This window comes from Leptonychotes weddellii, chromosome 2, assembly GCF_054177405.1.
Source record: "Leptonychotes weddellii isolate Sample4059 chromosome 2, ASM5417740v2, whole genome shotgun sequence".
NCBI lineage: Eukaryota > Metazoa > Chordata > Mammalia > Carnivora > Phocidae > Leptonychotes > Leptonychotes weddellii.
In genome coordinates, this window is record NC_138370.1 from 128118940 (window position 1) to 128134298 (window position 15359).

At 34.6% G+C, this 15359-nt stretch overlaps 1 protein-coding gene across 1 annotated transcript in view; it reads left to right on the forward strand.

The window, feature by feature from the left end:
- Nucleotides 1–3449: 3449 nt before the first annotated feature.
- UGT2A2 (UDP glucuronosyltransferase family 2 member A2) overlaps nt 3450–15359 on the forward strand; it is a 47596-nt gene continuing 35686 nt past the window's right edge. The window contains exon 1 of the mRNA XM_006729320.3: nt 3450–4171. Coding sequence (XP_006729383.2) covers nt 3450–4171 — 722 coding nt within the window. The remainder of the gene's footprint in view (nt 4172–15359) is intronic.

Consider the following 15359-nt stretch of genomic DNA (forward strand, 5'->3'; position numbering starts at 1 on the left):
TGAAATGCTCACAGGAAGAGGAGACCTTTAATTCAGGGTATGTAGTTGGGGGAAAAATTGTAAGAAAGAACTTGCATACAAAAATACTGTTTCAAGGATTCTCAATTCAAACTAATAGCATTATGCATATTTTAAAGAACTTTAATCTTAATTTAATTTTATACAGATGAACTACACATTCTCAAGCAAGTGTTATATACACTGTTAAACAACACAAATTCAACTGAGTGAATTTGAATATCTAATTGGCTTTATTAAATGGTTCAGAGATAGGACACATCTCATCTAGCAAGTAGAGGGGAACTCTGTAGAGCTGTAGAAAAGAAAGGTTTAAACAGTGTGGATTGAAGGGAATTACTAGCAAAGAATGCAATGTTTTAGGCAAAGTTTCCTTCCTAGGGGGAAGAGAAAAGTCAGCAGATTACCTCCTAGTGTTTGACCAGGAAATTCCAGTTGGCAGGTTAAAGGTTACATGCCTGGGGGAGAGTGGGGTGCAGTTAGATTAAGTCTTGGTTTACTGACGTGGGACATTAACAAGACTTCATTTGGGCCTGTGCCTCTCTTTTTAACAACACAAATCTTATTAAATATGATTCTGAGAACTTTATATCTATTTTATTACCATTTGGAGTACTTCCTTTCAAAGCAAGCAGAGTAAGAATGAGAACTTGATTCATAGTATAAGGACAATATTCTAATTGGTGCAAACTTTCTCTGGCTGACTTTTCACCCATGCTACTCATATATTGATGTTTCATAGACATACTTAAAAATATTATTTTCTGGGCTCTTTAATTATGTTTAAGATGTCATATTATCAAATAGTCATAATTATAAAATGTAGTGGTTTTCTAATTTTTGCTGTTATAAACTGTATCTCACATTTTAAAAAATAGAAGAAAGAAGAAAGAACATTGGGCTGGGAACTGGAATACTTAGCATTCATCTCATCTGCCACTTTCTAGCAATACAACTTTGAGATTATTTAAAACTTTCTCGATCTGTGCTCTTACATATAAAATGATGGAGTTGGCCAAACTGAACTCATGCTTTCTCCAGAATGCCAACCCCACTATGCTCTTACTCACTTCTTATTCAGAAAAGCTATTAGTGAACTCATGAAGCAAGTAAACATGTGATCATTTTAAATCACTGAACTTCATTTTTGTCATTTGGAATATTTGTCAGGAGTTATTATTTTTTCCCATTGATGGAAATTTAAATCTATGGTTATACCTACATATATCCCCAAACATAATTTATTTTTTATCTTCTTAAAATGTTTGAATTTGCAATGATATATTGCAGGCATACAGGGAACTGGGGAATAAATATAACAGACATCTACATTGACACTGGTGAAATTAAACACTGTAACATCGAAGTATACTTTGAAAACAAAAAACAGATATGTTAGTTATTAATAAATTCTATTATCTGCAATTGCTCTTCAGTAAATTAGATAATTATGTTACTGTCCTGAAAAGGCCACTTAACAGTGGCAAATGGACTCCTTGAACTCTTCTTTTTTCTTTTATTCAGGGTAAGTCGTGTATTTGATTTGGGGATATATTTTGATAAGTTTTAAGTGCTAATATAACTGTTGCTAATGAACGATCCCTAATTAATTATTATATTCTACTTACATGGACCTCAATAATTGGACAAATCTAAGTATTTTATAGATAAACTTTTGGTTATGCTTTATATGTTGTTGTGTTTTGTCCCCTCTGTATTGGAAGGTCATGACAGCAACAGAATTATGAAGATACATCAAATTCTTTTCACTAGGCCTATTTTAATGGTCATTGGGGTTACTGATACTCTTCTCTTGCTGTTGTGCTTCAAAATCTAATTAATTTTAAAAGTACAGACATTGTATTCAAATTGAGGCTGACTCTTGAAAGGACACAAATACAGTAATTCTAAAAGCATCACTTCTCTCTCTCTTCTTCCCCTTTCTCTGTCTTTCTGGTCTTTTTGTTACTCCAAGTCCTGTAATTAGTCAGTTTAAAGGCAACAGAGCATGAAAAGAAAACAAACCACTTAATTTCCATTCTCAATTCCTGGTTTCTATCCTTTTAATCACATTATTTGTTTTTATTTTCTCTTTTTAATGGCAACTTCTAATGCTTTTAGCTTTTAAAATAGCATCAATATATGGTTACCCTTGTATAGTTTGGCATTTACTAAGAATCTCAACGGACAGATGTCATTATATCTACGTCTAGCTGGTCATTCTGTAGCTAGCCCAGTGGTTTACCGATCAATCTTCAGGCAAATTTATTAACAAACATTACCAAATTTTTGCTTTGAACCAAGCAGTTTACAAAGCAACTTTGCAGATATTATTGCTAATCCACAAAGTAATATAACAAATTAACATCACTATCTCTCATTTATGCATGAGAAAACCAAGGCTGAAAGGGTCTAGGTAGTTTTCCAGGGTCACAAAGCTTGTAAAAGAACAGTTTTTGAATCTGGGGCTATTGAACTCTAGTGTCCACCCAATTTAAGCTACTACACAATTCTGAGTGAAAAAGCGTGTGACTTATTGAGGTGCTAGGCCCTATCTTCTTGATTTGTATATGAAGATGTCGTATGAAAGAAAGTGAAAAATTCTGTGCAACAAGGAGATGATTATCAGTATGCTTTATCAGAGAAGAAAACTCTCCTCTGACAAATGTGTAATAATTTACTCTATAACCCAATTAATCTAAAACATGTTGAAATCTTTGAGAAAACCTTTTCTAAGTGAAGGTTGTTTTTAGTTTTTCTTCCTAAATATGAGCCATAGGGAAGTAATAATAATGCTGGTCATTGTGCATTGCCAAAGTCCCTAAAACTTACAAAGATGAGGCATAATACCGTGGAAATCCAGCAATTTCTCAAATGATGTTATGATAATAGTCCCAGTTGCCCTACTTTGTCATATGTTTTTAGGTATGCAACTCAACATTAATTTCATTATCTATGAAATGTAGCAAGTAATTTATGCCACACGACTCTGGAAGGGACTGAATTAGACAATGTATGTAAAAATGCCTCGTAATAGATATCTAACTTGAAGTTACTGTAAGTTTTGAGAAAGTGGCTTTAGCAGTAAGAATTATTATTTTTTGTTTAACTTAATTTTAGGAAAGATAAATTAAAGACACATTTTATAATTATTATCACAGAGTACACAGACCCCAGGCTTATAATTTGACTTCTTCTTTTACTTTCAAATAGGACTTGATTTATTTCTGTTGCTAGAATAATAATATTATTACATATAATGGTTTGAATTATATTATTTTCCTTTTAATCTATAGATCAATTGACCTATGAATGAGTATACCTATCACATTAAACATTATTTGAAAAAATAATCTACCTAAATATACTTTGAAAATTTCTTTTTATCTTAAAAGATCTACAGTAGGATGGTTTTCAGAATGGATATCACCATGCCTAAGAAGTTTGTCCAGCTGCTGGTTTTTAATTTGACTTTGACTGAAATTGTTCTAAGTGGAAATGTGCTCATTTGGCCAACGGATGGTAGCCATTGGTTAAATATTAAGATCATTCTAGAGGAGCTGATTCAAAGAAATCACAATGTGACTGTCCTGGCTTCATCAACAGCTCTATTCATCAACTCTAATCCTGATTCTTCTGTGAATTTTGAGGTGATACCTGTCTCCTATTTGAACAGCAATATAGAATCCTTAATTGAACACATGATAAAGCTGTGGCTAGACCACAGACCAACTCTTCTCACACTCTGGACTTTCTATAAAGAACTAGGAAAACTTCTAGATACTTTTTTTCGAATCAATATACAAATCTGTGATGGAGTATTAAACAACGCCAAGTTAATGGCAAGACTTCAGAAAGGTGGTTTTGATGTGTTAGTAGCAGACCCAGTAACTATCTGTGGGGACCTCGTTGCTCTGAAATTAGGAATTCCATTTGTGTACACACTGAGGTTCTCTCCAGCCTCCACAGTTGAGAGACACTGTGGGAAAATCCCAGCACCTGCCTCCTATGTACCTGCAGCTTTGTCAGAGCTCACTGACAAGATGACCTTTGGTGAGAGGGTTAAAAATACTATCTCTTATCCTCTGCAAGACTACATATTTCAGTCCTACTGGGGAGAATGGAATTCTTACTACAGCAAAGTTCTAGGTGAGTCTCTAAAATATTATCTTATTAATGTCTTCAGATATCCCATTTATATTTGTTGGTAAAACAGCAAATGGTTTCTGTCCCACTGCACATGCCAGGCTGAAGTAAATATACTCATTATATATAATACCCTCATACAAGATCATTCTTTTTGCATAAAGTCCTTAAAAATGTAATGGTGGTATTATTATGCATGCTAGTGCTTCAAAGCAAATAATCTTGTGCCTATTTAGGCAATGGGTTTTCAATGAGTAAATCAACCTTCAAATATAAATGAAAGTGCCTTTACTAGGATGAATTGTGGCGCTGCCAAAAAATACCTGGCAAACATTTTGAAGTGATACATGATTTCCTTTCCCTCCTTCATTCCTCATTCTTTTCTTTGTCTGCAGAAAACTTTAAAAAGCCTAGGATTGGGCACTGGAAACCTGAGTTTACACCCTCCCCCATCTCTCACTATCTCTCCATCTTAGGCTCCTCTGGGTGCTTAGACTAGCACATCTCATCTCCAGCTTAATTTCTCTGTATCCTTCGGCAATCCTCAAGTTTCCTTGCCTCACATATTCCTACGAGGGTCAAATAAAATAATACAAACAGCTCTGTATGGTTGTTTATCTTTATGATCCTCATGAACCTTCCTTCATTTTTCTATTTTCTTCTCTCCTGAAGGTTTTTTTTCCTCTAGATTTATCAGTAGTAAGTACCAGGGATATTAATTAACAGCAAAAATTAACCGTTGATATTACCAATGGTACTTTCTCACAAAGATAATATGCAAAATATTGTCCTTTTACATACCTTTCAGCCTTCCTCCCTCCCACTCTTTATTTTCCTTTCTTTCTCCTTCCCCTCTTCTCTCCCTCCCTCCCTTCCTCTCTCCCCTCCTTCCTTTCTTCTACTATGCTTTCTTTGTGTAAAAAAAAAAAAGTATTTATTGAACACCAACCCGGTACCTGCCACTTTTCTAGGTACATTTTGCAAAACAGATCAAAATCTCTACTCCTCTTGGAGCTTACATTTTAGTAAGAGGATACAGACAGTAAATAAATAAAATATAAGATGTTAAACTGTGATATACGCTATGTAGTAAAATAAGAATAGGTAGTTTTGGGAGGAGGGCTATACTTTTAACTCCAGTGGTCAGGGAAGGTCTCAAAGGGTGACATTCAAATGAAGACTTGAGGGCAGTGAGTGTGAGAGCCATTGGGATCTCTGGGGGAAAAACAGTTTAGACATCCATAAGAACAAGTAGAAAGATCTGTGGCAAGCCATAGAAGCAGGAATATCCTCACTGTAATGTGACCTTAATCTTCCCTTTCACAAGCAGAATTTGTATATATTTTTTTCTTTTCTGGTTTTTGGAATATTCTTCATCCAATTTTTCATCACTTAAACTTTTAAATTTCTTCATAGAGTTGTCTAGAGGGAAGATATTGAACTTACCATGCATATGTAAATAAAAGATACGCAAGATAATTCAAATTTGTATATGCCTTTAAAAATATGGTAATTAGAATTTTAAAAGTAAAATGTTGTGTTTTTATATTCATTATAATGTCACTTAACTATATTTTCCTTTTCTCTGGGTTCCAAATTTCATATGCTTCAATGACATATTTTTATTTTTTTTAAAGATTTTATTTATTTATTTGACAGAGAGAGACACAGCGAGAGAGGGAACACAAGCAGGGGGAATGGGAGAGGGAGAAGGAGGCCTCCCTCCAAGCAGGGAGCCCAATGTGGGGCTCGATCCCAGGACTCTGGGATCATGACCCGAGCCGAAGGCAGCCGCTTAACAACTGAGCCACCCAGGTGCCCCAATGACATATTTTGATTTAAATTTAGATGTTATTTTATAAGACATTTGCAATGTGTCCTTTAATAATTACTTCTGCCCATAGATGCATCACATACCAACTATTGCAGGTATTGAGTGAGATAACAGTCTCTGTTCCTTAAATAAGGGGATACAAAAAGTAAGATGGTGAAGGTTCTTGGAAAGCACATGAGGTTCTGGGTTCAAGTTCCATTTGCTGTGTAATTTCAGGCAAGTGATTTAAACTCTGAGTCACAACATTTCTACCTTTTTAAAAGGGGGTAATTATTTCACTGTACTCTTTAGGATGATCATATGATATATGGATATGCTATGTCAATTATAAAGAATTGTACTTATGTTAGATGTTGTTTACAGCAAACTATGTAAGAACTCCGCAATGACAAAAGCCCAGGGTTCTGTGCTTACTAAGTAGTCAATATAGATAAGCAAAGAATAAATGCCCTCTGGGGTATACTAACTCTTCCTTCTCAGAGGGAATCATGACAGATTATATAATGTATGCAAAAGCCTTTGTAAAACAGAATGTTCTTGTCTTCTCATTTTCACAGGATCATAATCTAGTTTCAGAAATCCTACATCCTGAGAAATCAGATATCATATTTACTTTAATCCTTTATACTCCTCATGTTACTAATCATACTTGAACAACAAATAATTGCCTTGGATATTTTATTTCAAATTGAAGTACTGGGAGTAGTATAATCTAATTTGTCTTTTGACTGAAATTACATTCTTAAAGTATTAGGGACACCTGGTAGCTATAAACTGATAGTGAAGTAGGTCAGGTACCTTACATTTGATATTATTATCAAACATAGGAGAACACAGGGTATTTAATAACATCAAATTGCAGGAGAGTTTCCATCTCCATGTTTAATCTTTTGTTTTCTGGGAGAAATCAACTAGAAAAATAGCATGTTTAAGTGTGATAACGAAAAATTCCAGATTTCTATATTGAAGGAAACAAGTTAGAAGGAAATATCTCACTGTACTGGTTAAAAATCCTGTTTTATTTATCAGTGAGATCTTAAATTTTATGGATGAAGCAAATAAAATTCATCAATTCAATTTTAAATATGTTTTTAACACCTAATGGAACAGGCCTATCTGGAAATATGACAATCATTGCTATTCATATACAGGAGTGAATCTCTAATTAATCTTGCTCAAGCCCAGAGTTCCGCAGGGCACCTTCAAATTGCACTGAGCTTGATCTCTCCTCAGCTTCTGAGAGATCTGCTGAATGGCAAGTAGATAGCTCTAATGTGGACAGAATTTGGGACTTGCTTTTGCTACAGCTATAGGAAGGATGAGGGTCTGAATGCTGTAGTAGAACTAAACAGGTATAGCAACGGCATGTTCCCATTTGTCTGTGTCTTTTTATTTTACCAGTCTTTTTCCATCTTTCCAAGCACACTGCAGATCAAGAGAGCAGAAAGCCCAGTACTAATCTAGGCACCATTTGGCCAGTGGAGCCCACTTTTACACATCAGCACCACACTGGTTCCATGTTGGTCCCTTTTTCTCCCTATTGCAAAATTTTAAATGGATTCCCTAGAACTAGTGCTACCTTTCCCAGCCCATGAAGAAACAAAATGAAACAAAACAAAACAACAAAAAGTTTCTTAAAGCTTCTTAACATTTCTTCTCCACCTTACTTGCCTGGAACGGGGCTAGATTAATCACATTTTTTAAATATATATTTGATTTCTGGTTCCCGTTCTGGACCCAGTGTTTTATTTGTTATACATTCTAATCCCCATTGTCAACCTCCCATCCTTTTTCTGGAAAACTTGGATCTATCTCTCTGTTAATCTTCTCTCACATAAGGCTTCTAATTCCTTCTCACACGCAATTTCCCTAGGGTCAGTGCTGTAAGGTTTTTAAAATTCTGTGTAGCCTATCTTTTGAAGTAATACACAAATCCTAATTTTACAGTTTACTGAAGTTTCACAGTATGAACTTACCCATGCAACCAGCACCCAAATCAAGAAGCAAAACATACCCATAACTCCTCTTTCTCCTCATACCAGTCTCTACAACTCCTAAGGGTAACCACTTGACTTCTAACACTACAGATTAATTTTGCCTGATTTTAAACTTTGTATAAATGAACCACACATTGTGTACTCTTTTGTATTTTGGTTCTTTTACTAATGTTTTTTATATTCACCCAAGTTTTTGCATAGAGGTATAATTTGTTCATTCTCAGAGTTATGTAGATTCTATTGAATTAACATACCACATTTTATTTATCCATTTTGCTGTTGATAAACATGTAGACTATCCTGGTTTTGGCTATTTATGATAAACATTGCCATGAACATTCTTTTATATGTCTTTTGGTAAATATGCGTGTGTCATACCTGAGTGGAAATGCTAGGTCATAGGATATGCATTGTTTAGCTTTAGTACATACCACTAAAATCTAGTTTCTCAAGTGCTTGTGCCAATCAATAATCCCATCAGCCATTTACTAAGATTCCAATTGTTCTTCATTCTTACTAACAATTAGTATTTTCTTTTTGCCTTTTGAAAAAATTATAACCATGCTGTTGATGCATAGGGTTATCTCATTTTTTAAAAAGATTAGAAACTAATTTATACATGGTAAAAGGAAGTGCATAAAGTATACAGTGTGATTTGTTTTGTCAAATGTATATATCTCTGTAACCAGCACATCAATCAATTTCTGGGATTCCTTTTCTAAAAATGCTGTTCTCCACACCCTTTCAGAGAGAGTAACTCTTACCACTTAGTTTTTATTCTTCATTCTGATTTCCATTTTCCTTTTGTGGGCTTTTAAAATGCATTATCTAATAATTTTAACTCTAAAAGTAACGTGATTACATTGTCACTCATATTCAGTTTGTGCTCCATCAAGCAGCTCTGGTCTAGCTCTACTCAGTGATTCTGCAGCTAACACCCTTGCTAATTGTACCATCTTTGCTATTAACTTATTAAATAGCTACTCTTACTAAACAACTACCAAGAGCTTTGGTAGGTACAATGCAGACATTATTAGTAATCCAATACACAAGCCAAGAATGATCATTATCTTTTACATTGGAGCCCTCAAAATTCAGAAAGATTAAGGATTTTGCTGAAATCACCAAATATGTAACCGAACCAGAGAAGACCCTATGTATATTAAATCCACTACATAAAGAAATTCGCGTTCCTAGGAATAATGACCACCCCATAATTTCCAGGATTTTAATATGAAAAGTCCTAGGTAGGGAAAAGAAAGAAACAAGTCTGCCCAACTCCCACTATTTGCTTGGTGATCTGGTGTTTCCTGTGAGCATTCTCTCACCCAACTTTCTTGAGGGCACTGCTGTGACATTATTTCAACTTGATAGATTTTGTTTGTTTTGCAAGTTAAAAATCTTTGAATATTTTGGTGCAAACTGTCTCTGTTGTCACAGAGAAGTGTGTGGTCCTGAGTTTGCTGAACTTTGCTTTGTCTTCAGGGAATGGCATGCAAGTCCTGGGTACCTTTGGCCTCTCCTGCTTGCTTATGGTGTTATAGGAATTTTGAAATAATCTTAACTAGCTTTTGAGAAGGAAAAGAACTAGTGTTATTTGCATTGGCATACAGTTAAGTGCAAATGTTTGGTTTAAACTCTCATTTGAACTGTCACCATTCCAAGAATATATTATTATTTTACTTTTAAAAATCATCTATGTGGGGGCACCTGGGTGGCTCAGTTGGTTAAGCGACTGCCTTCGGCTCAGGTCATGATCCTGGAGTCCCAGAATCGAGTCCCGCATCGGGCTCCCTGCTCGGCGGGGAGTCTGCTTCTCCCTCTGACCCTCCCCGCTCTCATGTTCTCTCTGTCTCATTCTCTCTCTCAAATAAATAAATAAAATCTTTGAAGAAAAAAAAATCATCTATGTGTCTTTTGGAATGCTTACCAATGTTTCTTATATGGGTTTTACATATTTGTTGTTAAATTTCAGCCAACTGATTTGCTTTTTTGTTGGCCTTATAAATGGGTTCCCTCTTCCTTTTCTCTTCTATTGGTCATTGTTTGTATACATAAAATCTAATTATCATTCAATTTCAATTTCATATCCTGATATTTGTCCATATTATCCTATGCTTTACAGTAGTCATCCAAACACGTGTTCATTAAACTGATACTAGAAATAAATTACATCTCTCTTTCTAATTCTTATGTCACTGGTCACCTTCTCTTGTCTAATTTTACTTCTGATAAATTCAGACTTATTTAATAATAGTGAAGATAGTTGTCTTCATCTTTTATTTTTAAAATTTAGTTGAAATAACTAAATTTATTCATTAATTAACTTGCTTGTTTATGAGCCATGTGAAGAAAATATCAATTACTTAATTACTATTACACTTAGTATTTTCTTTTGTACATCAGAACTGTGTCAAGTTTTGTCAACTTTTTTTTCCACCTATGGCAAGAATTATTTGATTTTCTAGGCAAGTTAATAGATGAATTATATGAATAGATTTCCTATTATTGAATTATTTCTGGAATGATTTTAAATCATTTTTGTAAAAAATCATTAATATTTTGCTGGATATATTCTTATTGATAAATGAAGGGCTGGATAGAAATAGAATAAAAAATATTCCACTTTTGTGCAATCTCTTTAAGATTTTGGAACCATATCACAGACATTTCATGAAAATAACCTTTGTTTTCCTTCTTTTTCTATGCTTGTCACACTTTAAAAGTTTTTTTATTTTTGATATTTTAAGGTTTAGTATTTTCTATTCTTTTTCCTCCAGATTTATTGAGATATAATTGACATATAATATTGTGCAAATTTAAAGTGTACAAAGTAATGATTTGATAGATGCATATATTGTAAAATGACTACAACAATAAAGTTAGTTAACACTTCTATCACCTCATATAGTTACAGTTGTGTGTGTGTGTGTGTGTGTGTGTGTGTGGTAGAACTTACTCTTTTAGCAACTTTCAAATATATTATAGAGTATTGTTAACTATAGTCACCATGTTGTACATTATATCTCCGGAACTTACTTATCTTGTAACTGGAAGTTTGTACCCTTTGATCACCTTCACCCATTTCCTCCACCTCTCAACCTCTAACCCTGGAAACCACCATTCTACTCTCTGATGAGTTTGGCTTTTTTTAGTTTCCATATACAGGTGAGATCAGACAGAATTTGTCTTTCTCTGCTTGACTTGCTTCACTTAGCATAACACTCTCAAGGTTCATCCATATTGTTGAAAATGGCAGGTTTCCCTTATTTCTCATGGTTAATTTCTATCCCATTGTGAGATATATACATCACAACTTCTTCATTCATCTGTCAACGGACACTTAGGTTGTTTCTATATTTTGTCTGTTGTGAGAATGCTGAAATAAACATGGGAGTGCAAATATCTTTCCAAGACAGTAATTTCATTACCTTTGGATATATACCCAGAAGTGAAATTGCAGGATCATATGTACCTCTACGTTTAATTTTATGAGGAACCTCCATACTGTTTTCCATAGTGGCTGCACCAGTTTACATTCCCACCAGCAGTGCACAAGGGTTCCTTTCCTCCACAGTTTTGCCAACACTTATCACTTGTCTTTTTGATAATAACCATTTTAACAAGTGTGAGATGATAACTCATTGTGATTTTGATTTGCATTTCCTGGTGATTATTGATGTTGAGCTCCTTTTCATGTACCTGATGGCCATTTTTATGTTTTCTTTGGAAAAATATCTCTTTGGATCCTCTTCCCATTTTTAATTGGATTATTTGAGGTCTTCTGCTGTGAGTCCCTTACATATTTTGAATATTAACCTTTTATCAGATATGTGCCTTGCAAATATTTTCTCCCATTCTGTAGGTTAACTTTTCACTTTGTTTCTTTTGCTGTGCAGAAGCTTTTGAGTTTGATGTGGTACCACTTGTTTATTTTTGCCCTTGTGTTTTGTGGTTGAGGTGTCACATCCATAAAATCATTGCCAAGACCAATATCAAGCTGCTTTGATTCTATGTTTTCTTCTAGGAGTTCTATGGTTTCAGGTCTTATATTTGTCTTTACCATTTTGAGTTCATTTCTGTGAGTGGTGTAAGATAGGGATCCAATTTCATTCTTTGGCATAAGAATATCCAGTTTTCCTAGCTTCATTTATTGAAGAGACTATCTTTTCTTTATTGAGTATTCTTGGGTTACTTGCCAAATATTAGTTAACCATATATGCATGGGTTTATTTCTGAATTCCCAATTCTGATCTGTTGATCTATGTGTCTGTTTTTATGTCAGTATCATATTATTTTAATTACTGTACCTAATAAATGTAGTTTAAAATCAGGAAGTGTGAGGCCTCCAGCTTTGATCTTTTTTCTTGGGATTATTTTGGCTATTCAGGATCTTCTGTGGTTCCATACAAATTTTAGGGTCATTTTTCTATTTCTGTAAAAAATGCCATTGGAATCTTAATAGGGATTACACTGAAGCTATAGATTGCTTTGGGTAGTACGGACATTTTAAGAATATTAATTTGTATGATCCTGAACACAAGATGTCTTTCCCTTTATTTGTGTCTACTTCGATTTCTTTCATCAGTGTTTTAAAGTTTTCCATGTACAATTACAGGTCCAAATGTGAGACCTGAAACCATAAAAATCCTAGAAGAGAGCACAGGTAGTAATTTCTCTGACATTGGTCATAGAAACATTTTTCTAGATATGTCTCCTAAGGCAAGGGACACAGAAGCAAAGGTAAACTATTGGGACTACATCACAGTGCACAGTAAAGGAAGCAATCAACGAAACTAAGAGACAACCTACTGAATGGGAGAAGGTATTTGTAAATGATATATCCAAAGGGTTAGTATCCCAAATATAGGAAGAACTTACACAACTCAACACCCCAAAAACAAATAATCCAATTCAAAAATGGGCAGAAGACATTAATAAACATTTCTCCAAAGAAGACATACAGATGGTCAACTGACATATGAAAAGATGCTCAACATCATTCATCATCAAAGAAATACAAATCAAAAGCAGGTGAGGTTAGGTATCATTTCACACTTGTCAGAATGGCTAAAATCAAAACTACAAGAAAAGAGTGTTGACAAGGATGTGGACAAAAAGGAACACTCATGCACTGTTAATGAGAATGCAAACTGGCATAACCACTGTGGAAAACAGTATGGAAGTCTCTCAAAAAATTAAAAGTAGGGGGCGCCTGGGTGGCTCAGTTGTTAAGCATCTGCCTTCGGCTCAGGTCATGATCTCAGGGTCCTGGGATCGAGCCCCACATCGGGCTCCCTGCTCGGCGGGAAGCCTGCTTCTCCCTCTCCCACTTCCCCTGCTTGTGTTCCCTCTCTCGCTGTGCCTCTCTGTCAAATAAATAAATAAAATCTTTAAAAAAAAAAATTAAAAGTAGAATTACCATATGATCCAGTAATTCCACTACTGGGTATTTACTCAAAGACTATGAAAACACTAATTCAAAAAATATATATGCACACCTCTGTTTATTAAAGCATTATTTACAACAGCAAATTATGGAAGCAACCCAAGTGTCCATTAATAAATGAATAGATACACACACAATGGAATGCTGTACAGCCATGAAAAAGAATGAAATCTTGCCATTTGCAACAATCTGGATGAATCTAGAAGGTATAATGCTAAGTGAAATGATTAGTCAGAGGACAAATACCATATGATTTCATTTACATGTAGAATTTAAAAAACAAAACAGGGGCGCCTGGGTGGCTCAGTCATTAAGTGTCTGCCTTAGGCTCAGGTCATGATCCTAGGGTCCTGGGATCGAGCCCTGCATTGGGCTCCCCGCTCAGCGGGAGGCCTGCTTCTCCCTCTCCCACTCCCCCTGCTTGTGTTCCCTCTCTTGCTGTGTCTCTATCAAATAAATAAAAAAAAAAGATTAAAAAACAAAACAAAGAAGGAAAGAAAAAAGAGACACTTTTAACTATAGAGAACAAACTGATGGTTACCAGGGGGGAGTTGATGGGAGGGGATGGATGCAATAGTTGAAGGGAATTAAAAGTACATTTATCGTGATGAGCACTGAGTAATGTATAGAATTGTTCAAACACTATATTGCACACCAGAAACTAATATAACGCTGTATGTTAACTATACTGGAATTAAAAGTAAAAAATAATAAATTTTTCCATGTACAGATCTTTCACTTTATTGGTTAAATTTATTCCTAAGTATTTTATTATTTTTGGTACTGTTTTGTAAATAGGATAAAAATAATTTTTAAAAATTAATTTTACTGCTATTTTGTTGTTAGTGTATAAAAACAACTTATTTTTGTATGTTGATTTTGTATCCTGCATTTTTACTAAATTCATTTATTAATTCTAACAGATTTTTGGTGGAGTCTTTAAAATTTTCTATATATAAAATGATGTCATCTTCAAGCAGAGAAAATTTTACTACCTCTTTTCTAATTCAGCTGTCTTTTATTTCTTTTTCTTGTCTGACTGCTTTTACTAGGACTTCCAGTGCTATGTTGAATAGGAATGCTGAGAGTTGGCATCCGCGTGGTTTCCAATCTTAGAGGAAAACCTTTCAATCTTTCACCATTGTGGATGATGTTAGCTATGGGCTTGTTATAATTTTCTGTAAAATATCTTGAGCTGGGGAATTTATTGCAGGAGAGTGTTTGGCAATATATATACTTCTTAAAATTTAGAAGCTTTCTTTTTTGACTTCTGTCAATTTTGGTTAATGTTACATAGATGATAGATGATAGATAGATAGATAGATAGTTAGATGATAGATAGATAATATAATTTATCCATCCTTAAGTCATCAAATGTATTTTCTTAGAGTCCTGGTAACTGGCTTTTTAAGTGTCTTTTTTTTTTAGATTTATTTATTTATTTGAGAGAGAGAGAGACCACACATGAGCCAGGGGAGGGGTAGAGGGAGAAACGGTGGGAGAGGGAAAGAATCTCAAGCAGACTCCCTTCAGAGACTTATATGGGGCTCCATCTCATGACCCTGAGACCATGTCCTGAACTGAAATCAAGAGTCAGTTGCTCGACTGGCTGAGGCACCCAGCTGCCCCTTAAAGTGTCTTCTTTATATCTACTCTCTTTACATTTTTAGAGTTCCTTTTTATTATGATTTTTCTACTTTCCCTGTAATGCATTCCCATATGTAGTCATCTTCCATGCTGACTCTGGTCTTGGCTATTTATCTTGCTTTGGCCAATGTGACTTTAGTGAATGTAATACAAGTGGCCTCTTGCAAGCAGCTTACTCTCCCTGCTCTGTAATATTTAAATATATATATATTAATGGAAATATTTATTTAGAATAAGAAACCTTTACAAAATATTGATTTTGTAAAAA